This window comes from Antennarius striatus, chromosome 2 (genome assembly GCF_040054535.1).
Source record: "Antennarius striatus isolate MH-2024 chromosome 2, ASM4005453v1, whole genome shotgun sequence".
NCBI classification, from domain to species: Eukaryota; Metazoa; Chordata; class Actinopteri; order Lophiiformes; family Antennariidae; genus Antennarius; species Antennarius striatus.
In genome coordinates, this window is record NC_090777.1 from 23,117,257 (window position 1) to 23,144,854 (window position 27,598).

Here is a 27,598-nt window from a genome sequence, read left to right on the forward strand (position 1 = left end):
TCATTCCTCTTCGTTCCTCCCCGTCCGCCGCCCTCCACCTGACCCGCAAATCAATCTCGACTTACAGACATCTCAATCCTCTTAATGCCGTTAAAGAGGAGCGAGGAAGAGATGCGAGGAAGGGTACAGAGAAGACAAATAATAGAAATTAGATCAAAAATAATGCCTGCCGTCGGTGGAAATATGGGGAACGCATGACCAGAATGAAAAATGGAGCGTAAAACTAATCACTTTCCTAAAGTGGGAAACTTTCATCTTAAAGGATTATCCATCATGGCATCGATTCACTCTAATTTGATTCCGGGGGTTCACATTGTTTAGAATCAACTCCGCACAATGTGTGGGCTGAATCGTCGTCAAGGAGCGCATATAAAGAGGAGCCCAATTTCCAAGCGGAAATAATAAAAAACTTAGACCAGTTCATCAAATACTTTCTCAATTTGAACGACTTATATTTCCTTCCGGGGCCAATTTAGGGCCCGCTTCGTTTAGAGAGGGATATTGCGTGGCATTATTCATACGCAGTAATTATATTGGAGCGCCGTAACATGACAGTAATACGGGGAGGAGTGATGGTGATGTGTCCCAGTCATATCATTCTCAACAAACACATTCCCAGTTGGTCTAGTTAGATGCAGGAAAATTGCCTCGAAATTGTTACCTCATTGCAAATAACAGTAATAAGGCGGTGAAGATGAATAAGTGAAGTCGCACTAAGGTTTCTAACTGTAAACAAAGTCATATATTACACTAATGTTCCTGCGTGGGTTTGAACATGCGTCCGTGCAAACCGGGTTTATTAAAGGGTGAACGCGCCGCCGCCTTTATTAGCCAGGAAACAATCATTTTGCAGCATGTGGTCTACATGTTGTACATTAAATTTAATAGTTTGTTTGTCATTGGTGAGACGTGTATAATGCTGTTTAACCATTTATTTATCGTGCCATGGATATAACCGGTTCACCTGAGTGAAAATAAATGCAATAGTGACTTTGCTATTGTTAAAAAAAACGACGGCAAAATGACCGAACGGTGTTGAAACGCTAGCAGTAGCTGACAAATGCGAAGTTTGGTGTCATATAATAAGAACAGAAAGTCTCATGGAGATAAACCACAGCTTTAAAATATAACCTTCGCTTTTTATTCAAGGAGAAAAATAAGTTTAAGTTTAAGAAGAAGAGACAGCCACTGGCCCGTTTCCTTTAACGCAGGGATTACAGAATGGATAGAGGAATCATTTGAATCACAGATGACAGGAATCTGCTTCAAGTCCAAATATCCACACTCCCGCTTCTCTAAAGAATGTTTTATCTCCTGAGCTGAGAGGAGGAAGTCAGGAGAGAAAGAGCGGCGGCGCGGCGGAGGAAAACACAAGTGTGGGTTTAAGAGATTTGCTTCAAAGCTGGAGAAAGGGATCCAGAAAGTGGCGTCTTTGTTTGGACAAAATGGCGGAGCCAGAAAAGATAAGTGATGAAAATGAAAAGATTTGCCTCTTTAATGCTCGTGTTCGCCACAGATCAGCCGCAGCTTGTTTAGCAAAAGCCCGACTCACTGGGAAAAATTGATTCTTCCCCCTTCCCAGCAGGGGTTGAGGAAACGAGGATGACCTGAACGTGAGCGATGAGTTCTTCCATTAGCCGGCTGAACAAAGCAAACGTTCAGCGAGGTGTTACTCAGCTGGTTTCATGACACGACACCGTGGAAATCATTGTGTTGCCATGTTTGCCAGTCCAACACTTTTTCCAGCTATAACTAAAGGTCAGCGCAGACCTAACGAGGACCTGAGCAGCAAAAGGTTACGGAGGGCTTCTCCGAATAGATCACACCTCGCTCTCAGCCATCTGACCTTTCAATAGACATGGAGGTTGCGAGCGTGCGACACGGACGCCTAAAATCTGCTTCAAGATCTTCAGAAATGTTTTGCTTTTTTTTTTTTTTTTCCAGTGGGCATGCTGGTTCAACGCCAGCGAGGGCGGGTCCGTAATTAAAATGCTGAACAGGAAACATCTGCCCGGAGTCAGGAAGATTCATTTCATTGTCATTTCCAATCCTACGCAGATTCCAATCCAGCCCTCCTCCTTTCAGGAGTGGGAGGGGAGGTAGTGAGGAAAAATTAAGAAACAACAAATATTAATGAGGTGTTATACTGAGAAATAATGGCGTGCGCCCCCTGATAGCGTCTGCGCCTCCTTAATGACATGAACAATTATGTGGGCCTCCATTAATATCAAGGCTGGAGCTGTCAGCCTCCCTTCAGTCATCCCCCCCCCCAAAGAATTTGACGAGGACGGCACATGAGTACATGTGAAATATAGTCACACTAACGACTGGGGGGGCAGTGCCAATGGTGCCCCCTATACTGTATATATTTATAATGGAAAAAATGATTTAAATACATGATAATGCTCACACATCAAGCCTGAGAGGGAAGGAGGGAAGGAAGGAAGGAAGGAAGGAAGGAAGGAAGGAAGGAAGGAAGGAAGGAAGGAAGGAAGGAAGGAAGGAAGGAAGGAAGGAAGGAAGGAAGGAAGGAAGGAAGGAAGGAAGGAAGGAAGGAAGGAAGGAAGGAAGGAAGGAAGGAAGGAAGGAACTTATAAACTATACATTGCATCTACATTATGTGCATTTCGATGAATATTAGTCAATCAATCAATCAATCACTCATGTTGATAACTGCGTGTCACTGGAACTGACCTTGACCTTCATTTCTTGTTGGTGCATTCAGGTACACGTAGGGAGCTGGGACACTTGTCACCGAGCTCCAAATGTTACGTTCAAGGTCTGTCGTTAAAGTGCTGACTGATGAACGATGATGAAACCTGATGGGTTCAGTGAACACAGTGAAAGTACAAACTGTCAGCAGAAAGATTTGATTGGCTGATGACAACAACAAGTCGTTGTAATGGAAAAAAAAAAAAATCCATTAACACAAAAGGATATTATTTTGAAAATTACCAGCAATAATGTATTGTCTGCACAATTTAGAAGGGCACAAAACAATTTAAAGTAATTTAGAAAGTTATTTACATCTAAACCCTGCTTTTCAGTATCTTTGAATGAAAGGCAGACAGATCCCATCACAGGTATTCTCCTTTATTATCTTTTAAATCCATCTGCCAACGGCGCTGGCGTTCAGTTCGAAAGCAATTTCTGCCAGATTATTTTTCAATGAAACTAATTTTGTGGCGATAACTGATAACTGATGTATCTGATATCTGCCATATCTCAACAGTCAAAAAGAAAATCTTCTTCTGCAGCCGCCCTGAGGAACGCCATCCACTCAATGCAACATCTTTATGAGTAGCCAGACAGAAGCGCATCCCTCAAGATGCTCTTAATTAACTTCTGCTCTCCTGTGAGGACACCAGCTGAATAAATCTCAAGGACAATATAGATGGGATTAATTCATTTATTTACCAAGCTAGCACAGCTCATTAAATTCTAGTGTGGACACGTCTCCTTCATGCAAATGACTCCTGCTTGGAACGCCACTCCGCTCTGACGCGTGACGCCATGATCCCCCATTGACCTTATCCTTATTTTCAACCTGCATGAGTGATTATCCATTGTCTTAAGCCTGGTTTTCTCAAATTATATTAGAAGAGCAGAGATTTATCCTTTATTAAAGTGAAAGCCAGTGTTTTTTTCTGCCTCCAAACAAAAGCACAAACTCTTTTCTTCATACGTCAGCATGGTCTGCGTTGCAAGGGTTAAACGCTTGTCTCATTCCCATAACCCTAACCCTAACCTCTAACCCTAACCCTAACCCTAACCCCTAACCTCTAACCCTAACCTCTAACCCTAACCCTAACCTCTAACCCTAACCCTAACCCTAACCCCTAACCCTAACCTCTAACCTTAACCCTAACCTCTAACCCTAACCTCTAACCCTAACCCTAACCTCTAACCTTAACCCTAACCTCTAACCCTAACCCTAACCTCTAACCCTAACCCTAACCCTAACCCTAACCCCTAACCCCTAACCCTAACCCCCTAGGGGTTAGGGAATCTTAGACGCTTCCTTTGTGCGGCTAACGCTAACACCACCGTATCACTTATCAAGGCCAAGCGCAAAAATTTCATGTCAACAAATAACTCATGCGATATGAATATGCTAATGAGCGAATCCCAGTATTTGCCGTGGCAACCATTACATAGCCCAGGGGTGTAAAGCAAATAAAGAGTTTAAAGTAATATCAGCTTGCTTTGTGATTTGACCCCGCCCCCAACCTGCATCCCCTCGCCATAACCCGCAGCAGAGGTCCCCACGTGGAGGAACATTAGAAAAATGTGTTATTTCCCCCCGCGTGGAAAATAGAAATGGGCATGATGGAAATGGCCCCCTTCACACACACCCTGTGAAAAGCGTTTTTCATATTTCCACGCCTTCATCATTTCCTTTGAAAGCCGTGAAGCCAGGGGTACAGACCCGGCGTGGCGTGTGGCGTTTGATGAGTTCGCCGCCGCGTGTTAAAATGGATCAATGGAACAAGACAAGAAGGATTTGCTCTATCCGAGAATGGGATGACAGTCCGGTGGGAGGCGGTGACCACCTTCATCTCCTCTCTCTTCCTCTTCTTCTTCTTCTTCTTCTGCTGCTTCTTTCTCTTTGGTTTCTGTTGGCTCAAATCGACTCGGGGACGTTTGCTCATTGATGGATGCTTTTATTTCCACTTTGCTCCAAACGAACGACACGAGGGCGTCGCCCCGCAGCTCCGGATTAGCTTTGATCATGTGACAGACGCTATCTCTGCTCACAGCTGTGTCAGGGCCAACATGCAGGATACATGTGACCCAGAGCTGCTAGCATTAGCATTCCATCTATAGGAAGCCAATGCTATCGGTCCTGCAGACCTTTTTGATAGTAATAGATAGTTTTAGATTGTTTTAAAGGGATATTGCAAATAATCATCTGTGCACTTTTAACGGTTAAACGCCTTCTGATGAACCATACACACACAGTTCCAGGGGTGACGGGGTTACAGACTCTGAAGGCATGGATGTCATTTACACACGCGTGTGTTTCTGTTAGCAGTAGAGCATCGTTAGCATGGGAGGCACATCTCAACGAGCCCGGTTCCCTTTCCGTGTCTCTCTCCTTCTGTTCCTGGAGGCACACGGCGGTCTGGGAAAGATTAATGCATCTTCATCGGCACGCCGTGAAATCAAATTAGTGTTAGTCTGATCTGGAGGGCTTAGGCCGGGGGCCGCTGGAGGGACGGCCCCTCCGTAACCTGCAGCTCTTCAGCCCCATTAAAGCTGTGGATTATTCAAATGGGAAGCGAGCATTTGTTTCATCATTGCGTTTTTAATATCAGACTGTGTTATTGACTTTCCAATTTAGAGCCTAAATTATCTCAACACTTGTTAGGACTGCTCAGGTGCACCTAAATTGTATCCCAGCATGCTAATAATTTTATTATTCTTATTCTTATTCTTATTCTGGTTTATAATAATACTGTGATTATTGTTGTTATATTTCGTGAAATGATCTTAGCCCTCTGTTGTTAAACTTAGCAAACTCGTCTCATTAATCCCAGTCCAGTATAAAGTTGTGATATTTCACATTCTGTTGTAGTAGATGTTGCCGTGGTTACATGCATATTTAACATCTGTGTCATCACTTATTTACATGCTGCAGGTCAATGAGGAAAGTGAATCTAGAGTCTCAAATTGGGCGCAGAGGTTGGAAATGAAGAATGAAAAAAATAGCAATCCGAAGCGGGTGATGTCTTTCAGCCAATAAAATTCACATATTGAAAACTAATAATGTATAATTGTGATATTAAAAATGCACCATATGCATGCAGCAGCCTCCCCAGGGGCTCGCCCCCCACTGAAGGTCCAGTCCTTAAACCGCACCTGAGGCTCAGTGGGTTCTTTTTTCTTCCTCCTAATCACAAAGATATCTAATTCTGTAGTCATTAAATTATATAGTTGGGGGGGGGGGGCATAAAACAAAGGCTCTCTGGAAATGTCGCTTTGCATTTCATCGGGCACGTCTGCATGTTATTGCAGGTTTTCATCAAAGTCAGTTGAGAAGGAGAAACGCCAATCCAGACACAATACGCTGCTAAAATTGGATTTACTGGGGGGAATAAGGGAATTATTTCTACTTCAGTGTTTTTCTTCTCCCCGCTTCTTTTCCGCACCCTTGTGACAAAAAAGTTGATCGTGAACCCAGAGAGAAAGGATGGAAGAATTCCCAGAGATTACAGGCTAATAACCTGAAGATGTTCTGTTGTTGAGTGGAGCCTGTGGATCTATGTGGGTCGTCCGCCCTTGGATATGGAAATTCATAATTACCCCATGTCAGCTGCTAAATCAAGCAAGGTCAACTTGTCCACCTTTAACCTGCGCGCTCTGCAGTGAATTTATTTTGCACACCGGCTCATCTGTATTGATCATTACCGTCCCTGCTTACAACTGTATCCGACATTATTAGCCTTGTGATTAGCACTGCATGACCTGTGCGCTCCCGCCGAGAAAGAGGTGAAGCAATGGCATTATTTAGCGAGCTGGATTCATTCTTGATGCGCTTGGAAAATTTAATTACCTCCGCTGCTCTTCAGAAGGGCAGAAATGTGAGATGAGATATTGCAGAAGTACATTTGTAGGAGTGTTGATGACGGCGTGCAGCCAGTCGTTGTACAGTGTGACCTTTTGACCTGTGGAATGGGATCGGATTGTGTCTAATTGATTTTGCAGCTTAGAGGATAATCAAGACAAGATAAGCAATAATGACTATTGACATCATGATAAAGTTAACAACAAGTCAATAAACCTAGAAGCGCTTTATGTCGAAAGTAATGAGATGCAGCTAATGTGTGCTTCATCCATATGGGAGCGTTTCATTTCAAATCATATACAAGGCTTTTATTTTGAAAATGACCAGCAATAATTAACACAAGCATTAACTCAGAGACAGTTTTTTCTTTGCATCCTTTTTTTTTTTAGCTCCGCCCACCACTAGAATTAACTGATCACCCCTCCACCTGGTTAAAGTTGACCCTTTCAGTTTGTGTATTTATGCTGCAAACACTTCCTCTCCGAGGCTTCTTGTTTGCTCGTCACTCCCAGACACCTCTGTGCAAACATACCTGCGGGGAGCGATGAAGCGTTGACTCCACCAGCAACACCTGTGCTTCTCCAACGACGACAAGTCTTCCTGGAGTGAAATGTACAGCCTCGCACAATTCACACAGTCAAACGTGTTTTGTTTCTCCGCCATCTGCACATCATTCCAACGTCAGCACATTTCGTGAGATCGGGGGGGGGGGGTTGGCGGAGTTAAAGCGCCACTGGTGACAGTTACAAAGTGATGGCAAACTGTTGTATTAGCCTGGGCTGCACAGGCGGGTGGAGATGGCGGTGATCAGTCTTCACCCAGGCAGGTGCGATAGGCTGTGCAGCCGGCCTAACAAAGACAGATTGGGACCTGCAGGGGCGGCCGGCTACCAGCAGCAGATCCTCCGGATTTAAGCTCCGAAATGTGACTACGTGCATGGATCACCCCTGACAGGACGGAGATATCTCATTTCTAAAGCATGCGGGACGGATGCGGGGGGTAGATATTTCTAAAGGGTTTGCGAAGCAGTTTAAGACATTAGAATACAATCTTTTGATTAAACACTGAGGTGAATTTAATTCAGCTTGTGGATTTTTTTTTTTCTTTTTTCATTTCAGTCCCTTTTCATCTGTAAAATTCAGGAAGATGAATTTGCCGTAAACTAAACACGACAATAACAACAGAGCGTGACCTCATCCGCATTTCTATCAATCCTTTCTTCATACCCTTCACTTGAGGTGAGCTCCCATTTCCCATTCGGAGCATGTCCGCTTGAACCAGCCTTCGGACAAGTGCACACATCCCCGGCATGAGCTTCTCTTTACCCTATTGACTGGGGATGAGCCTGTCACTGCATCCGGATTAAAGTCTTAAGACTATCTATGAAAGGGGGTGGGGCAATGAGGGGGACTTGTCAGGGATTCGCTGGCTGTCAGGGGCCTTGTTAGTTCCTGGAGAAGGTATTGCTGCTGAATAGCAAAACTGAGGTCTCTCTTCTTGCTCCAAAGTCACTTCAAGATCAAACCCCTCTCTCTCTCTCTCTCTGTCTCTGTCGCCACAGGGATGAGAATAATCCGGGTCTGGATTGGTCACCGGAGTCCAACAAGTCAGGAACCGGCTTTCAGCAGAACCTCAATGTGAAACCTGTAAAATCACTGGTTTCCAATCCAACCGTCAATGAAATTCTACATTAAACTAGCTTTGGGGTCCGTTGAGTCATCAATGTCGAGCAAATATTAGACAAGGTGCCCAGAAATCATTTCATACAATCGGCATTCATCCCCCTCTTTATGTCAGGTTTAATCTCCTTTTAAGGCAATTAGAAACCTAGTCTACGCCGTTTGATCAAACATTACCTGACTCTAATGGGGGGGAGGGACAACCACCACCCCCATATGGATGCACGCTGGGCGAGCCGGCCTCTGGAAACCACATGCAGATTACCTGCCGTCTACCTGCTCCTGATTATTATTCATGTTTACAGACTCTCATCTCGTGGGACAGGCCGCAGAACCGACTGCATACGAGACGAGCAAACAGAGGCGGCGGCGGCGGTGGCGGTGGCACGCAGGAGTGGACATGAATTTATTCATGGTTGGAAAGAGCCCGTCCACGAAAGGCTCCGCGCCACCCCTCTGCCTCCCCAGAGAGCAGACATTTATGAAGACATTCCCTCAAAATCGTTGCGATGGCATTAGCATTCCGAGCTAACGCTACCTGCGTCATGATGACCCCGCCAACCCTTCGCCCAACTGACCAACCAACCAAAAATCACCTCCGGCGCCACCTCCCAGGTCTCACCACCGTGACCCGGCAGAGTGCAGAGTCGACATTTCCTTCGGGAGTGGAGGTGAGGTTTTACACCTGTTGGTTAGAGTGGCTCCACCCCTCCCGTCCCGCCCCCCCACCCACACACACACTACTTTAAATTATCTTCATTGACATGTTCTCGGTGCCTCAGGTGTCTCTGATTCAACTCATCCCCAATCACCACAGACGATGAAGTCGGCTCCACCACGGATGGCGGCTGAACGCGTCGTCAGCCACACGTCGGTCAGCCCGATCAAAACGAGCTGGGTACACAATCGCAGCTCGCCGTCTGTGTTTGATGAGGCATTAAGACGACAGAATGAGTTGTCAGATTGAAGCCGGCGCCGCTCCGATGTTGTTCACATGAGGTGACGCCGCCATGTCGAACACAAACCCTGCAAATAAACAAATAATAAAAAAAAGAAAGTGCTTTGTTTTACACTTTAGCGATTTTATTGCCGAGGGTTTAATCGCAGGTCCAGTTTGTGTAACGGCTGTTAAAGCTCGGAGGGTTATTTTCATTAGCTAAATGGGTGATTAATCACTAATGAATCATTAGACAAGATCATTGCCTGTTTGGAATGTCATCTCAAGAAGTAATTGAGCTCCATTAAGCCAATCTCCAAAGGGCTCGCCGTGTCCTCTGCACGTCTGACCGCTGCTCCGACCTCCAGCCGGCAACAGCAGTCGTCCGGCCAGGGCGGCGCTGGAGGGCCGGAAGGATCGGAGCAAAACCCCAAGAGAGGAACGAGGGGGAAGAAGAGGAGCGAATGTCTCCAAAATATTCCTATGCTCCCAAAACAAATTGGGGCTGAACTCCAGCCTAAGTGCTGCGAGGACACGCCGAGGGGGAGGCAATCAATTCCACCTGACCTTCCAACTTAATCACCGCTCGCTCCACTGCTGCTCTGTTGAGACCTCCAGCTCTGTAAGACGAAGCAGAGGGCACAGAGGCTGGAGTGGACCAGGCTTCACTGGAGGAAGGCAAAGTAACTTTTATTTTTCATTCAAGAGCAACAACCAAGTAGATCAGTCCCACACATGGATTTGTAATATGAGTAAGGCACAACTTTTAGGTTTCTAGACCAAGTAAGACTAGAGTTATCATCCTTAAAGAGGACAAGATGCTCATAAAGTATTATAAAAGTCTCAATTAATTTCACTCAGGCGGCACGGCGGCGCAGTGGTTAGCGCTGCTGCCTCACAACACGGCGGACCCGGGTTCGAGTCCCGCTCTGTGCGGAGTTCGCATGCTCTCCCCGTGTCTGCGTGGGTTCCCTCCGGGTTCTCCGGCTTCCTCCCACCTCCAAAAAGCATGCGCTTCAGGTTAATTGGCCGGTCCCAAATTGACCATAGGAGTGAGTGTGTGTGTGAATGTATGTTTGTTTGTATGTGGCTCCGCGGTACACTGGCGTCGTGCCCGGAGTGTCCCCCGCCTCACGCCCTGAGACTGCCAGGATAGGCACTGGCTACCCCGCGACCTGCGTTAGCGGATTAAGCGGGTTGGAAAATGAATGAATGAATGAATAATTTCACTCAATGGTAGAATTACTGCTTCTTTTGTCACTGTGGAAGCACAGCAACTGTTCGGAGTGATATTTATATCCGTAAAGACGTCCAACATTAAGACAGTGATTAAAGCACCAACGATAAGTCCTTCATTTATCGTTGTATTGATTATTATATTACCAGACTGAGTAGTTTGTGTCCCTGGCAGTGACATCTATTCTCTGATTTGTGAACTGAAGGCTTATGTATAAAATTTTTACAATAAGGATATTCAGCCAAGTCCAGCAAGATGCTTAAATAATCCCTTTCATGACGGAGACTGACGGGCGTCGATCTCATGACTGACTGAAGTATTGACCAGTAATTCCGTTTCGTTTGCTGTGTTGTTGGTTTTACTCCCACCTGAGCTGGAACCTCACCAGGTGCCCTTCGTTGAAGGATAGGAGAAAATAACTCCTCTCCTCCGCCGGCTGATTAGCGTTCCTCTTGAGATCGAGCTGCTTTCCTCAACATCCCATAGGTGACCGTCTGCCCAGCAGAAGGTCAACCACAGACAGGCAGAAATCTGGAGGAGACTCGCCGACCTGACACCACCGTTTGTCAGGATGTGCGAGTCGGACGGTTTAAAGAAGTAAATCATACATGATTCGGTTCGTGCACGTCTCTGTTTGGCTTCACCCAGTTGAGAAAACAATATAACGGAGTGAATGTGGACTCGTTAAGCCCAACATATGGAGAAGGAAATTGAGGTAATGCTGCAGATTGCCTCAGGAGTTTGCAGCCGGCTGCCCCCACCACCCACCCCACCCACCCCATCACACATCTCGCAGGTCAATATTTGCTGGATGTATTGGCTTCGGTAAATACTGCGGCGCTCATTCCTGCAGAGAGGGAATGGAGTGCTCAAGCAGCTGTACGGTGTGAAATTTGTTGTGTTCCAGTAATGACACGACACAAAGCCAGGCAGGTGGTAATAAAGATTCTCTTTCTGCAGAGAAGCCTCAAACCCTCACTCTACCTCACCCTTAATTTATTCCCCCGGGGGTGTCGTGAGTGATTTTGTCTTTCCTTCCCCTTATATTAAACATTGCACACTATTAGCTCTCAATAATCATTTTCTGCAGCCCAGGACACGATGATTTCCCACGACACATAAAACTGCAATAACGTCAACTCGGTTTCAGAAATAATATTGCCAACTTTTCTCTCTTTTTTTTCTATTTTTTTTATGCATCTCCCTCAGCTACAGAAAACACCTCTGCATGACTCGTGGAGAAAAAGAGACAGCGAGGAATATTTGTAACTTTCAAAATCTACTTTTTGCACATTCATGAAAAAAATCCATATCATAGGAAACATCTCAGGTGTGGAAACAGGCTGCATGCTGAGGGAGACAGATGGGGAGAAGCCTCATCCATAGTTGATGAAGAAATATGAAAATACTGCGTGAGCATTCAACAGTTTCCCCCATGCTAAATTATTCATTATTAACAAGCAGACATTGTCTGTTCTCGTAAAGGAAGCGCAGTGGTCACGCTACAAGATAAACATAAAAAATGAATATCAGATATTCCAAATTGTCGATTACTGCATGAAATGAGAGGCTCTGTTCTTTCCCGTCTGTTGGAAATAAAGAATTTCCTCTGTCAGGCGTCGGTGCTGAATCACAGAACTGGTTCAGACTGTGCTCGCTCTCTGTGTCAAATGTATATTACGGTGAGTTAAAGAGCAAAATTAAATTAGATGTCAAAAAAAAAGGGGAGAAATACTCGGAAGCTATTAAACAGGAGCCGGCCCGACCGCTCGCTTCACATCTCTGCACAATGAACTCCTGCCTTAATCAAATGGAAGTTCTGTGCCTCCGACGGTAAGGTGAGAAAAGGTCTGACGGAGTTCCTCACATTGAATCAGAGTAGAGAGACCAATTTCACACAATGTCAGTTTTAAAGTAAGCTGTTTTTCCGGCGGTCCATCCACTGACGTAAAGTCGCTGCTTTTATCCAAGTATTTTTCTCCTCGAGGATTCAGATTACAAGTATTTTGACATCTTCTGCAGATTTTTTTGATCAACTTGGCTGCATTGCAGATGTTCCTGTTGTTATTCCGCACCTAATTGCTAATACGCTTAATAGGACAGTCAGCAGCTGTACTTAAGATGAAGGCAAGAATCAAGTGATGAATCTACAGGTGAAAGAAGGAGTGATATGTTTTCACCTCATATGATTAACCGATTGACATTAACGGGAGCCACATAGCTAAATTGGTCTTTCTCTTGACCTTCAGATCCAGTTTTATATTTTCACATTTAGTCCATAAACATTTCAATATGCTTTGGAGGTAGTTCTCAAAATCAAACTCAGAAAATCGTCTAAGATCACAGGAGGGGGGGGGGGACACAACCACAACACAGAATAAAGTTTTTTATTTTTATTTCTTTGTATTTCTGAGCCTGAAGTTCCTTCTTTCCTCCGATAGATGGTGCAAACGTGCATCTTCAGCCTCTACGGTGATCTTCCTGAGTCCGTCCTCAGTCGTCCTGCTGAAACTGTCCCTTTCCTTTATAACTACATTGCTTTAAATGATCCGATGTCTCTTGGAGGACCTGAACATTTCTCGTATAAAAGGATAATTAGGTGGGATTTGATTTGGAACTCTGTCCTCATCCCTATTTTCATCAGACCACTGCTGGGGTTGAGCTTAGCTTCACCAACAAAAGAATAAACTTTGACGCCTCCATGGAGCTGTGTGTGCACTAATGCATTTTATTAAAGTCAATAAGACCCCGACCTGTCATTGAATTCTATTACCTTTCTGTTTCACGGAAAGTTTCCCTACTGGATCAGGTTTCACGTGGCAGGCAGGTGAAACCTGACTTAACCAGAGCTGATCACCTGAGGACGAGTTGCAGCTCGTGTTGCCTCCCGTCAGTATTGTTCAGGAAGAAAACAAAAAACAAGCCAAAGTCAACAGGACAACTTCTGAATGCGAGGAACGGAGGAGGGAGAGGAGGTGAAGACAATCCACAAGCTCAGGTTGGGTCAAAGGTAAAGTGTAATTCACTGAGTTCTAACCCAGAGAGAACGTGACCCCCCCCCCCCCTCCAGGGCTGAAAACCTCCCATTCCCAGCATTCCATAGCACCTGAGCTACAGTTAGCCACAGTTAGCATCCGTAATCACATGCTTCCCAGACAGTATGACTCAACATTGGTGAATTTTAGCACACTGCGCCGTCAGACGTGACACAGCACCGGTCCCTGATCCGTGGACGTTTGTGTTCATTGGTAAATCCTTCTTTTAATAGAAGCAGCTCCTGCGTGTTCTGACACTGGGATGAGAACCAGAAGCATGCTCCATCCTGTCAGCATTCCACAGCCCTGTAGAAACACTTGTGGAAAATTCCTGCTGGGGAGTTGACGAAGAGGTCTAGAGAGCAGAACGACTAGAACACAGAGAAAATCTTTGAAAAGTGTTTCAAGTTTGATTCTGAAAGTGTGCATAGTTTTGATTTTCCTCCAGTAGGAATAGGATGACAACCCACCCCCACTCCCCTTGCCCCCACCCATCAACAAAAGCCCGAAGACGTCCAAATGTCATGAATCATCTCGGAGCTGACCAGATAAATTCCCATTAATTCAAGTCACCACAGCAATTGAATACAAAAGGCCACTGGATGAATATTTATCACAGATTAGATCGCAGTCCTTTCAATCAAAGCCCAAACCCAGAACTCTTCTTCTCCACATGTAGAGCAGGAGCTATTTATTCTGACTCTGCATACTTCAGCAGGATAAATAGGCCTTGCAGAGCCATACATCTGCCATCCTTGTTGCCCCCCCCCCCCCCCCCCCTTCCACATCGAGAGAGTTTGGCCCATGAAGAGAAATCAGCATTAGGTGTTGATACATAATTTACTTTCCCAGTTGTGTTATCCAACCTTTTGCCAGCGAATAAATATGTAAAGCCGACGGCTGCGACTCTTATTTTCAAAAATCGGGAACTCATTCTGCTCCTCATGTTCTATTCAGATAAGGAGAGGCTACAAAATAACCATTGCCAGATTGCAAACACTCCATTTAATGTCAATGACTTCTAGAAATAGAATTATGAGGGAAACATCTCCAGGCTAAAAACATGAACCCCTGTTTGTGATTCAGGAATGTGCTTCCTCCTAAAGTTTGGGACGATTCAATTTCCTTCGAGTCGTCAAAAAAGTCCCTTTATGAGCGTTTTTACCTTAAATTTTCATGTTGGAGCTTTTTGAAGTTTGGATGACGACGCCATCCATCAAACAAACGATCTCTGCTTTGCAAAAAATTTTGGTACTCAAATTTTATACATAATTTCTTTCAATTGTGGTAAACGCTAACGCACGCGACAGATGGAACGGTATGTACTAGACACACAGACTCCCACGTTTGCGGCATCACACCCACACACACACATCTCGCCTCTAACAACACTTCACGCAAACAAATATTTACAGAAACACACACGTTCTAAAACTAAAGCCTCTCCCGCCTGATACTCCTCGACTAGCGTGTTTATCCGTGACATTCCAGACGTGTTGGAGCACACTTGCCTCGGCAAAAGGAGATCTGCCTCTGTGCTTCCTCATTGAAAGGGAAGAGGAAGATGAGGCTGGAGGCCCTGCACCCAAAGGCACAAACAGTGTGTTAGCCTGGCACACACATAAAACTTGATGGATTGATTGATTGATGATTGATTAATTGATTGATCGACTAAACAGTGGAATTCCTTTACTTGTTACATCTGCAGATCCTTTCATTGTCTGACATGTTGTTAAAACCAGTATAATTGAAGTGAAGGAGAAAAGTGTAGGTAGAGAATCATTGTAAGTTTATATGAATTCTAATATTACTTTATGATTATTGATACATATATAATTTAGTGCTCTAGACCATCATATGACCATATAAGGAATCACTGTCTTCTATAGGCTTCACACCCTGGAGGAGACATGCTGAGGTTCAGCCTTCCTAATTCCTTGTACTTTAACTAAAACCCCGACCTTTTAATCATTCCTTGTTTAAATTTTGACAAAATACTGAGTAATCATTATATTTAAAAAGTCCTATAAGTCCAATATAGTGAGATCATTAGAGAGTACATTACATATGAATGGCACACGCTAACAGCCGCAGCAAATCGAATCACATCACTGAACATATTATAAAGACATAACAGCTAACAAACGTCTCTTTAAGGAGGCTAACGGTGCATAACAGCCAACATCCACAGAGTATCCGTGTTCTCCTCAGATGTGGGATCATCTCCTCTTAGCGGACTCCTGCTAAACATTTGTTGACACCGCCGCTGCGATCTTTCTGGCTCAGCTCGGATAATCCTGTGACTCTATATATCAACATGAAAATTGGAGAGCGAAACAGGACCGCAATGGCCGGTTTCAGCCCCAATGTCCATGTCGGCCACCAATCCTGAGCGAGATGACCGGCCTTAGTCTCGTTTGGTGCTTTGGGGCTTTCCCCTTTTTTCTTGCGTTTATAGCAGCCCTTTTAGGTATTATTTAGAGGGTTTTTTTTACTATGATTGACCATTAACAAAAGCCTGACCCCCTAAACGGCAATCGTTCAGTCGTATCATAACAAGACACAACGGGCATGTTGCCCTTTGGAGTTCTCCACAAGCCAAAAGTGAGAGAATACGGCACTCAACAGATGAAATCAGCAAACGGGAGAGGGAAAATGGATCAATCTGTGTATTTACCTCATTGGTAGTCTTACATTTGAGACAGAACCAACGATTCTGAGCCTGAGCTGCCCAGACACCACAATAAAATGCTCCTCATACATCAATAATTGTACAACATCATGTTCAGATCACTTCTATATTGGATGATCTTTCCTAGGGAGAGGTGGTGAGGTCATTGTTGCCATGGTACCTGGAGAACATCACAACTTGGGACTTTTTTGTGGTACTACATGCAAATATTTTGACCTACATGTGAGTAGATTATCCATCTGTGTTTGAGGAAACTCAGGTTGATGTTGAACAGCATCGAAGAAAAATTTCCAGCGGTGTTTGTGAAGACAAATCGGATATTTTCAGTCAAAACATGTCCTTCCAGCCCCGACCAGGTGATGTCTACTCCTCAACCTCAACCAGGACAAAGGGACAGCAAAGGCACAACAGGAAGTGATTTTCTTTTTTTCTTTTCTTTTGGTACGGATAAGATTAGCTTAGCAGATAGAGTGAAAACAAGGTGAAGTTCCACTCTGTTTCCAGAACTAACCCACTGCTAATTTCTTTCATACTGGTTCAGTTTAACCGCCTGTCTACCTGCCATCATCTTATATTCATTTTGTAACTGGTACTTACATTCAAGCTTGTCAGTTTGACCACATAACCTTTACAAAAACAAACTCCGGTGCGTTGTGAACCTGGTCACACCTTGAACGCTCCTTCTGACGCTTGTTTTGTCCTTGGATTAACTTCTGACTGCGGGATGAAGAATCTAAATTGGCTCTCAGTGACCCCTTTCAGTCCCTTTAGACGAGGTATTGACTTTGTGCGCGGAGGTACCCGAACCCTTTGCTCTGAGGTTAGCAGGAAAACAAAAATCAATTCATCTGAGAATCTGTATATTTGAGAAGGAGGATCCAGGAAGACACGCCTGGAATAACCTTTTCTTCTTTAGGTGAGTTGGGAATTCAGGTGCAGAGGTGGAAGACTGGGGGTGAACATAAATAAAATTATAATTTATTTCCATATTGGTCAGACAGAAGAGCCCAGAATCTAATTGTATGTGTGACAGACTCACACATCACACCCAGAAACAGACAGGAGGTCATATCTTCTTCCAATCACAGTTAGACTTTTAGAAACACAACATGAAATGTGACCCAGTCGCTCCGTTGTGTGACCAGGCAAACTAATGGACTAGCTAATCAAAGGGTGTCCGTCTCACCTTCGTCAATAGAAGAGGGTTGACCTCCGAACCACGCCTGACCCCCTCCCCCAAGTCTCCAACCCCCTAGACAGACATAGAAGCCTCATTCGCTCTCATTGAAAACAACATGCGAGTAATCAGCACCTACAGCCAGCTGGAATGTCCCTAGTTTCTATAGAAATAGAGGCTTAGAGAAAAACCAGACAGGTATTCGGGAGGAGAACGAGCCCAGACTTGTTCACTGATGAGAGTGCAGCGCACTATTATAAAAAAAAAAGGGAGTGTTTGTGTGCTTTTGTGTTTGTTGTCTTGCTGAGTGAACGACTCTTGGCTGGGAAAATGTTGCAAGTTCTGCAGAATGCGACAACTAATGGAGCCAAAACATAATGACACAATTACAACCTAATTACAAATGAATGTGTTTTATCCCCATGGCAACGGGAGTAATGTGTTTTCTTGATGGTTTCGCACGAAAAGAAGAGCTAATCGGGTTTCTCGCGTTGCGGCGATGATGCAGGCTCGCCATTTACACTCCAGTAAAATTCAGATAAGGCACAGTGTTGCAGCCGGGCAGAACATTTTCAGCTATTTCCGCTACGTGTTCCATTTTACACCATGTAGGTGAGAGAAAAGTATAGCACCCATCCACCCCTACCCCAACCTTCTCAAAATTCAGTTTCCTCCTGCTGCAACTGCATCGACAGGATGCACAGCCTCGATTAAAAAATACAGGGTGCCCCAAAAAATCTATAGTCTCTTTAGCAACTGATGAGTAAATCGTTTTTGGATTTTTTTGCAGATTAAATGAAGTCAATGATGGCAGCCAGACTACACTTCTAAGAAAGGAAAGTCAGTCTAAAGTACTACTGAAAGAATGAAAATGCAGTTGAAGTGCAAAGACTATTTCGGACGGAGTCCTTTCACGACAAGCTTGCCACAGAGACTTTCTTGGACTTTGCTGAAACGTTTCCAGGACTCTTTCTTCCTTTGCCGGCCTTACCAGATCATTCTGAACAGTTGCATTAGCTTCAAACTCATCTCTAATTCGAGTGATGGCAGCTTATGTTCGTGGTCCTTTTTGAAACTCCCTCCTAAATTGTCTTTGCGCTTCTATTGCCTTTCCATACTTTCAGGAGCAGTTTAGAATGAATGCCCTTCAAAGTTTTGTCTAGCTGCCTCGTTCAGAGCTTTTAATCTATAAAAAACCCATAAACGATTTAGTTATCATCTGCTAAAGGGTGTATACATTTCTTGGGACACCTTCTATATTTCCAAATCATTTGTGTTGTGCAGTCACTCCAACTGGCCACTAGATGGCTCGTGAGAGGCTCCGCCCAATAGACCAAATTAGAATTACTGCCCAGGTCGGTGTTTTCCTGCAACACCTTAACTGTTTTGCTTCCCTTTTACTGCTCTTTTGAAGATTTTGACTGAAATACTCTAAAAACTCAGTGTACACCAAAATGTACAGCAACATACAGTGGACAAACAAAGTTAGGAGCTAACTGGCGAACGTTGGGGTGCATTTAGCAGTGGGAGTAAGAGCATGGGGATCATTTGGAGTTCATACTAGACAACCTAGATATCCACTGGATACTGCTTTTACTGACGCGCATTACGTCCACTTTTCTAAAATTTGAACTACAGTAATTGAATAAGACTTCAAGGACAAGGGGGTGGGGGGTGGGGCTAGACATACTTACAGTACGTAGCCTCGTCATTGTAGTTATTTATTACTGCTGTTGTTTTTTTTACAGTGACAATCATTCTCAATAAAACCTAATCACGTTGAACCATATTTGTCTGGAGCTTACACAAATCATATTCACACAGAGTCTCCATTATTTTCCACAGGAGAGACGGCGCATTTGTATTCTGGGCGTGACGTCTCAAATCTGCAGCCAAATGGGGAATGAAATATTTATGCTGTGAAATGATGGCTCTCTTCATTGTCAGATTGCTTGAACATAAAAGCGCATTAGAAGGTAGACGCATTCCTGTCCGGGCAAGTTAGAATAGAATCATCCGAGGAGGTGTGGGGCAGGGAGGGACGATGGGGAGTGTTATGGCAGGGGAGGTAACCTCAGCCGGCCCCCGGGTGCAGAGCCGGCACCCGGAGGCCGAGACCCAGCGATCCCACGCAAAAAACATTCAAACTGCAATAAATGCTGGCAGCCTCTGAGGCAAATAGCATCATTTAAAAAGGCACTTTTGTCTCATTATTCAAATATGGGATTATTAGATGCATTTATTCTGAGGCAGATCTTATGCTGAAGGCTGCATTCTAGCAGCAGCACTATCTGCCTGTGGTGCAGCACGTTTCATGCTACATGCGCTAATGAAGAATAAGAGTCTGCAACATCTGCGATGTGCTTCTGTACTTTTATGTGTCATTAATCAAGAAACCGGCAAATCTGAGTTAAAGAAAATGCTGTAATTTGGGGTTTTTTTTTAACACAGATTTATTTCAGCTTAGCCATTTATCTTTTGATTTGATCTGTTTCGCTCACGGAAGTATACTTTAACATCATTTTAGCCCTAAAAGCCAATCAATCTGTGTTGGGCAACTTGGGTTTTTTCTTTCTTTGTCTTGAGTTTTAATATGAGCGCTGTAGGGCCAGAGGCTAGAACGGGATTCATGTAGAATTCTTATAATAAGTGTTTCATCTGCCTGTGGAGACTCTGTGTCGCCAAGGCTTCCTATAGATGTGAATTCTGCATGGACGTTCACGTTCCTCATGGTCACGACCTTACATCTTCGCACAGTCTTCTTCGCCCGACAGATTGTCTTCGTGTGAGGGTCAACAGTACAACTCAACCTGCTTCCTGAAAAATTACCTCAGTTGTTGGTTTTAGCAGCAGACTGTTGACAAAAACAAGTTTGAGCTCTGAAGGGCGGAGAGCAGATTATCTTCCAGACGTCCTAAAAAGGTGAAATGATCAGAAGAGAAATGATGTGATGTAACAGCAGGATGACTTTCTGTGGTCATTCTAAGCTGGTCGTTTTAACGGCATCACTAAAATGCTTTGAACACCCCGTTCTCTTTGCTGATCAAGCTTTTTGGAGCTTCTGTTTTAGCACGAGGGCTTTTCATCCCATCTGTGGCCGCTCCCTGAAAGCTCACAAGCAAACTTCAAGCCATGCATTTGATGCACGCGTATGTACTTTTGAGTGCGTATTTACTTGCAACATACAGCTTCAACCATTACTTCAGACGCCTCACGGCGTGGAGTATTACGGTTTCCTTTGACTTTTTTTTTTTGCCGCTCTTAGTAAACCAGGCACGGGTCTCGCCTCCGAGCGCAGCGTTTTCAGAGGCTCGTTTTTCAGCTGTCACCTCACAGAGGTCCAAAAGATTACCTCAAACCAGTCACACTGTCTAGAGTTATCGGACCCAGACTGATCACAGAGGCAAAGCCCCACCCCCACCCCCGAGAATGACGACTCATAACTCACAGATATTTGTGTTCTTGTCAATAAAATCACACATAAAGAAGATTCGCTTGAAAATGAATGCCCTCCTCAGGGAAATCTCTCATCAGGTGGGGCCTGGAGCAGCTTTTTAACCTCAGGAATGTGCAGTTCGTCTTCACCCATCTGACCCCCCCACGCTACCCCCCCCCCCTCCTGTCAGCTCTGCCATTGTTAGGCGAAGGAATGCTTTTCAAAAACTTGCTCTCTTCACAGTGAAGGACAACCGGTGTCACCCCCTCCATTTTTCATTCATGGACGAAAGGAGGATACTTTGCAGCTGGGGAGCAGTTTGCCTGTTTTTTCTGTGCAGGAAATGTTATTTTAATGTATTTGAGTCTAGGACTGTAATGACGGACAAGCTTCCTGTCACTCAGACGATAGAAACTCAACTTGTTTTGTCACCATAGCTGCAAACGGTCGTTTGAATATCTGTACAGAAATGATTCCAGCAGCTCCAGAAAAGCTTCAGAGATGCTCTGTCCTAATGAACAATGTAGTTTACCCCCAGAGAGCGAGGCAAAAACGAGCAAATTACAGCAGAGACTCATCCTATAATGAACACTAGGACCCTACTAAATTAATTTCACATGAAACCTCTTTATTTCACTTGTAAGTTTATTCCCTCTCGTGGAGTCTTCAAAGCCTTTGAAGCTGTCTTGTCTATTAATAAGAGATTAAGGAATGATTTTACTTTTACACTGGGAATAACACCTTTTTCTTTGATTCCAGCTTAATTTTTTGGGCATTTCTTTTTTTTTTTTTAATTTGAATTCCTGGCTGTAAAATTCCGCCACATGGCAGGGTGTGGCAGCTTTTTACGGCTGAAAAAGGGAGGTGGTCTGACCAAGGTGCCTGCACCCTGATTGGTCGACCTCAGCTCTCTAAAACACCATTACCTGAAACAGGTAGAGGAAAACGTCAGAGGGGAGGCAGGTTAGCACACTGGCAGTTGCACCTCTGGCTGTCTCGAGCTTTTGTTGCGTTCACAGAGCCGACGGGGAAAATAAACGAGCAAATAAGGTGAGTAACGCACTTTGAGCAAGGTAAGCTTATTCCTGCGAGTCACTCAGGTTAGTCTGCTGAACGTTTAGAATGTGGCAAATTTATTAAGATGATAAGATAACCTGTGTTTGGAGGCTTTTATACTTAAATCCGGGAGGTCCAACTGAGGATTTATGTGTGCAATTGTGTCAAAGTATGCAAATCTATGTGCATAAAAAAAAGAAATGTTCAGGTGTGGGGGAGCGAGCAGGTCGGTGTGTTTCCCAGGTGTCTGACTCGGGGGGCGAACAGGCGCTGCAACCAGCTGCGGTGTCTTGTGTCTGGTTGGCAGGTAGCAGGCTGGAGGAAGTGTGTGGAGGGGGTTGCATCACCAGTGACTAAACAGTCGTTCAGCTCAGGCCTGTGAAAACGTGCCAGAACCCCGGATTTCAACACCAGCCTGAAACCCTGGAGCCATGGAGCAGGGCAGGCCTGGTCTCGCTCAGAATCAAACTTCAAGTCAAGAAAAAGGGAGAGGCAAAAATGCAATTCCTGCCGCACACATCGCCACCCCCTGAAAACCCCCTGGGGGGGCTTCCTCGTAAATCATACAGTCCCAAACGGCTGCTCGGCTCCAGGTGTCAGCCTCCATCCGGCAAAGCAAAGCTGCAGGCAACACGTTTCAGTCAGCAGAAGAATATTCCAATGAAAATTTTAAGTTGGGAACGATCAGAGCTGTGTTTCTATTTGCCTTTTACTTTTCAGACAAGTCCAGCAGGAATATTCCATGTGTCCTGTCCTTCATTCCACCGGAGTCTGTACCTGTATTCTACCAGATTTCAGTGGCGTGAAGTGTAAGAGACATGGAGGCACGGCGCCACAAGCTAACAAAAGTCAAGAAGTCACTCCGTTTGTTCCATTTAAAATTTTTAATTATGGTTCTTTTTATAACCTGTAACACATGCATGCTATGGTTTTGTGTTGTGTATGTTTGTTCCATGACACAACCTGTTATGCTAATCTAATGTATTTTCCTAGTTTAAGATATCCCACAACTCAAATGATGTGAATAAAATTTCCTGACCTTGCGTCTGGTTTCTCTTTTTATTTTTCTACAAGTACAACATCTCAAATCATTCCAGAGCCATTATACCACCCACACCCAACTCTGAACGCCTCTCAGCCCTACAGCATGATTCTCTTTTTCTTTTTCTTTTTTTTTAATAGCCAACATGGAGAATTTGAAACTCATCCCACACAAACAACCTTTACTGTTTGGCAAATGAAGCTTATTAACAATTTAAAACATGCCCTCGCTGTAGCCCACACAGTAACGTCATTAAACATATTTCCCTCTGCGAGAGACGCTTGAACTCATCCCAGAACATTTCTCTCCTGTAGCGCTGCTCACCAAATACAAATATGATCCCGTCCTTACTGCTATTTTACTTTTACATCTACAATCACTTCTGCTCTATATGCATTCTTTGTCATGCCCAGGATGTAGATCCCATACGTCTACGCAGGCTTTTTTTTTTTTTTTTTAAACTGCAGCGCCATTTTTAAAAAAAAATTTTTAAACCAGACCTGATCTGGTCAAAGCTCTAAAGTTCAACAGAATTTTAAATAAACCAGAGCATTCCATCTCGAGGTTTGTAAGCATAACCCTTCACAGCCGGGGTCTAGTTTGCTTTCAGCTCCTGACAATCAATCTCCTTTGGAGACTATTTGAAATGTGAAATAAGAGTAATACCACAGAGCAGAGCAACACACTCTCGGCCCGTGGCTACGCATGTGGGTAGACTCATAAAATATAAACACAAGTAGAAAATTCTCGGAGGCGCGGTACAGACCCCCTGCCCACCCCGTATCTGAGCAACGCTAGCCTCAGACAGCACAGCGACTACTTGTAGAAAAGTCACACAAGACAACACAGAGAGGAAATGACATCACTCCTTTCATCTGCTCCTTTCATCAGCAGCTTTGATGTGTGTGTGTGTGTGTATATATATATATTTAGTTCTGCATAGCTAGCTCTATTAGCATAGTAGCATCACTGTTTCAGCTAACATGAAACGCTGGTTGTTTTGCACCTTCCTCCTTTTTCTAATCAGGTCTTCATCATCTTTGAGGGATGCTGACACAGGTGAGAACGAATAACCAGGTGCTCCTTCATCAGCGGCAGCCGTGTTGTCAGAAATTTCATTCGGTTTCTTATCTCGGCCTCTGAAGGAGAAAAATGTCAGCTTCGTTCAACGCAGACGACATTTTGCGAACAGACGTGTAGAGATGTTGTGTAGCTGCAGCGCCATGCTTCATTAAACCCAATTCACAGTGCGTCACACGCCTTCATTCCTCATCTTGATGAGTGTGTGTTGTGGCTGTTTAGTGGCAGAAGACATCGGCGTCCATCAGCTCGAGCGTTTAGTGGAGCTGCTGACGTCTAGCGAATGTGAGGAACTTCTGGTCGCCCTCTCCCACCCGGAGCCAAACATCATGGAGCACCTCAAACACCTCACGGATGATGGAAGTCAGTTCAAGCCTAGAGCCAAGAGAGACCTTTCTTATGCAGGTGGAGTGTTCATCATCACTTGAAACACACCCCACCTCACCTGAAGCACACGCCACCTCACCTGAAGCACACCCCACCTCACCCGAAACACACCCCACCTCACCTGAAGCACACACTACCTCACCTGAAACACAAACAGCTCCGTAGGTACGTGTGTGTGTGCGCGCGTGTGTGTGTGTGGTTGCTCGTCTTTCATGTGGCTGTGCGATGCACTGGCACCGTGTCCAGAGTGTCTCCCCACCTCATACCCATAACTCCGCTGGGATAGGCTCCAGCAACCACCGTGACCCGCGAAAGCAGACGGGTTAAAAAAGGCCATTTAATATGATTATAAAGAAACGCTGGTTATTAATTAATAAAAATGTATTGATATTATTTAAAAATAAAAACATATGTGTAAAGGTTTTCCAAATAAATTAGCCTGAAGCTGAAAACATCACTTAATAAATGACTTAAATAACATTTGTGATTACGTAAAGATATCTCCGTACAAGTGATTCTGTACAATCCTCCATGGACACTAATACAAAAGCGAAGATACTGCAGTTTGTATTGCACATATTTTATACAGTAAAATTCTTTTGTAACCCTTATGAAATCAAGTTTATCACAGTCAGTTCGATCCTTCGATCATTCCACCCAGTTTCATGGTAATCAATCAGGTAGTTATAAATTGTCCAAAAGTTGTAAACTTGCATTTTTCAAAAAGTATTAAGCAGGTGGAAACACATCCTGTTCTGCCTGTTTCTCACAGATTCAGCTCAGCTGGTGACGCTTCTGGCAGCTAAGCTAACCGTCAGTGTATCTGAGGGCCATATGTTCTGTGTTTACCAGGAGAACAGGCTAAGTGCAGGACGGCCCTGGAGGACTGGCTGCTGAAACACGGCGAGCAGACCTACTATGACAGGCTCTCTCGTGCCTTGCACCACATCGGAAGGATGGACATCGCAATCGGTGAGAAATAAAGGCGGGGAAAGTACGCATGCTGCTCTACGGCATCAAAATGGGGCAATTCCAAACTGTGCTACCAATTATAATGGGTTTCAAATTAAAATGATCCACTTTTTGTGAAATGTACATTCCTGACAAACAAAGCAAATTTGGAACAAAGCTTCAGTTGGGTTCACGACAATGTGCAAAAACTATTATTTCGGTCAAGAAGGCCTCCAGAATACCAATTTTTGTCATTACTTTGAGAATCATTTTAATTGGATCCTTGAAATGTGGCATATTTCGCATGATGCCAGGCTCTGGCATGTGTTGCAGTCCAGTATACACAAAACTCCACAGCCGAGTGGCGAAGGAGGTGTAAATGATCTGACGGAGGACTCAGTGGAGCTGACACCAGCCACAGAACAAACCATCTGCTCCTTTCATCAGCAGCTTTGGAGCAAAAAAAAAAAAAGAAAGACAGGGAGAGGATGGGAAGTGATGAGTTAGGAGACATGAGGGGGCGCTTTGAGGAAAAACTGTGTGGATGCAGAATGCCGCCATTATCATACACTAGATTGCAGTTCTGAGATGAAGTCGTGCAAATGTGAGCAATTTACTTGATGTTATTCTGCTCTGAAGGAGGACCATCGGTCTCCAGCCAGAACTCAGAATGTTACACGACTAGAAAATCTTTTACGGATGAAACACACTTTGGGGCAAAGATCCTTCTTTTTTTTAAATTTTTTGACTGGCTGTCTTCATAACTTTACAGAAGCGGGGAAGAACATCAACCAGGACCATATCCTCAAATTGAAACGCTACGTCGAAGATTATCACAAATACGCCCAGACGTTAAACATCCCAACGATGCCAATGGACTCCAAGGACGGCAAACGTGAACGCCGGGCCGCCAAGAAAAGTAAAGGTAATTCATCCTACAGCTCAAAAAAGTGGCATCAGTTTGGCACGCAAGAAAATAGAATTATTAATGGAGAAAGAAGTCTTATCATCTGCACCCACGTCTGAGCCCCAAATATCTCCAACTATTGATATCAAGAGATTTTTGGACCATCCCTCTAGAGACTGTCAGGATGACAAATGATATCATGTTTCACTGAACCGTGAATCTATTAAGTGTTTAGATGAGATGCCAGATTAGATCTGGTGGCCGTGGGCATGTCTCCAACTCATTATTTCTCAACATCAACGCTCCCACCAGTATTTCCCAGGATACCAAGAAATTTAAAAACGTAATTATCACCTGTCCAGTTTTTTAATCCTCTGTGGTTGCTTCAATCAATTTAAGTGTCCTGTTTGTGTCAAAGCAACAGATCTGGATTGGAAACACCTGGATCTGATCGTGGAGAGGTCTCCCCTCCGGCCCTACCTGAAGGGACCTTTGGACGTAGTTCTCCCGATCTTGTGTGGAATCCTGGCGGGCTTCGGGGGCACATTGCTGCTCGGGACCTCAGTGTTACTCCTCATCCTCCGAATCTCCCATCAGAGACCAGAGTAACCATCAAGTCGGCATCACCAGAAGCACCAGCAATGAGCTGCAGCCAAACCTCGGTTTCCGACCACAATTCGTTCCAGAAGGCTGTTCGAATAGCAACTTGTTCGAATTCCAAATATATTTTTCCCATTCCAAATTATGTAAATGGTCTTAATCCATTCCAAGACGCTAGAAAACTACCTTTTTTCAACATAATATGTTATTTCATAATGTCATTTATATATCAAATTGTATAGTAATGAAACATATCAAAGAAATGTAAAAGAAAGAAGCAAACACAAGAAAGAATGAAAAAAAAATTGACGTAATCAGGTTAGACTAAGGTACGAGTTACCGTCGTCTTTTGGACAGAAGTTTACGGTACCATAACTCGTACCGTAGGCAATGGAACACAAATTAAGTGAAATTATTGAATACAGTAAACTAAAATAAAAAGTACATTACCGTCACGTTTACTCTCGACTTTCCTGGCTTTTTCTCGTGCTTGGCGGCGAGAAAAAGGTGTTTCGCGTTCGACTTCCAAATTTTGTTCGACTTCTAAGACAAAAAAATTCCGAATTTTTTGGCCGAATTCCAATTTGTTCGATGTCTAAAGTGTTCGAAAACCAAGGTTTGCTTGTACTAGTATGAAATACACAAGGCGTCTAATGGTTTTAAATAAGATGTCCAACTGTAATATTTGTACAACTGACACACGGCAATGATTAAAGGCTCATCCTCTTTGTCTTTCCTGCTAAAGTCGTCCATCATTCTGTCTCCAGCGATCAGCAGAACCAATACCGAACCCACGGTTGATTCCACCACAGCT

At 44.2% G+C, this 27,598-nt stretch overlaps 1 protein-coding gene across 1 annotated transcript; it reads left to right on the top strand.

Moving 5' to 3' along the window:
- The first annotated feature begins 21,585 nt into the window (after positions 1–21,585).
- tmdd1 (transmembrane and death domain 1) lies at positions 21,586–27,452 on the top strand. Its single transcript, XM_068324197.1, has 7 exons — positions 21,586–21,625; positions 21,697–21,811; positions 23,887–23,918; positions 24,162–24,344; positions 25,179–25,298; positions 26,050–26,202; positions 26,603–27,452. The coding sequence occupies exons 1-7, from the start codon at positions 21,586–21,588 to the stop codon at positions 26,791–26,793; spliced, it is 834 nt and encodes a 277-aa protein (XP_068180298.1). The 3' UTR covers positions 26,794–27,452.
- The last annotated feature ends 146 nt before the right edge of the window (positions 27,453–27,598 follow it).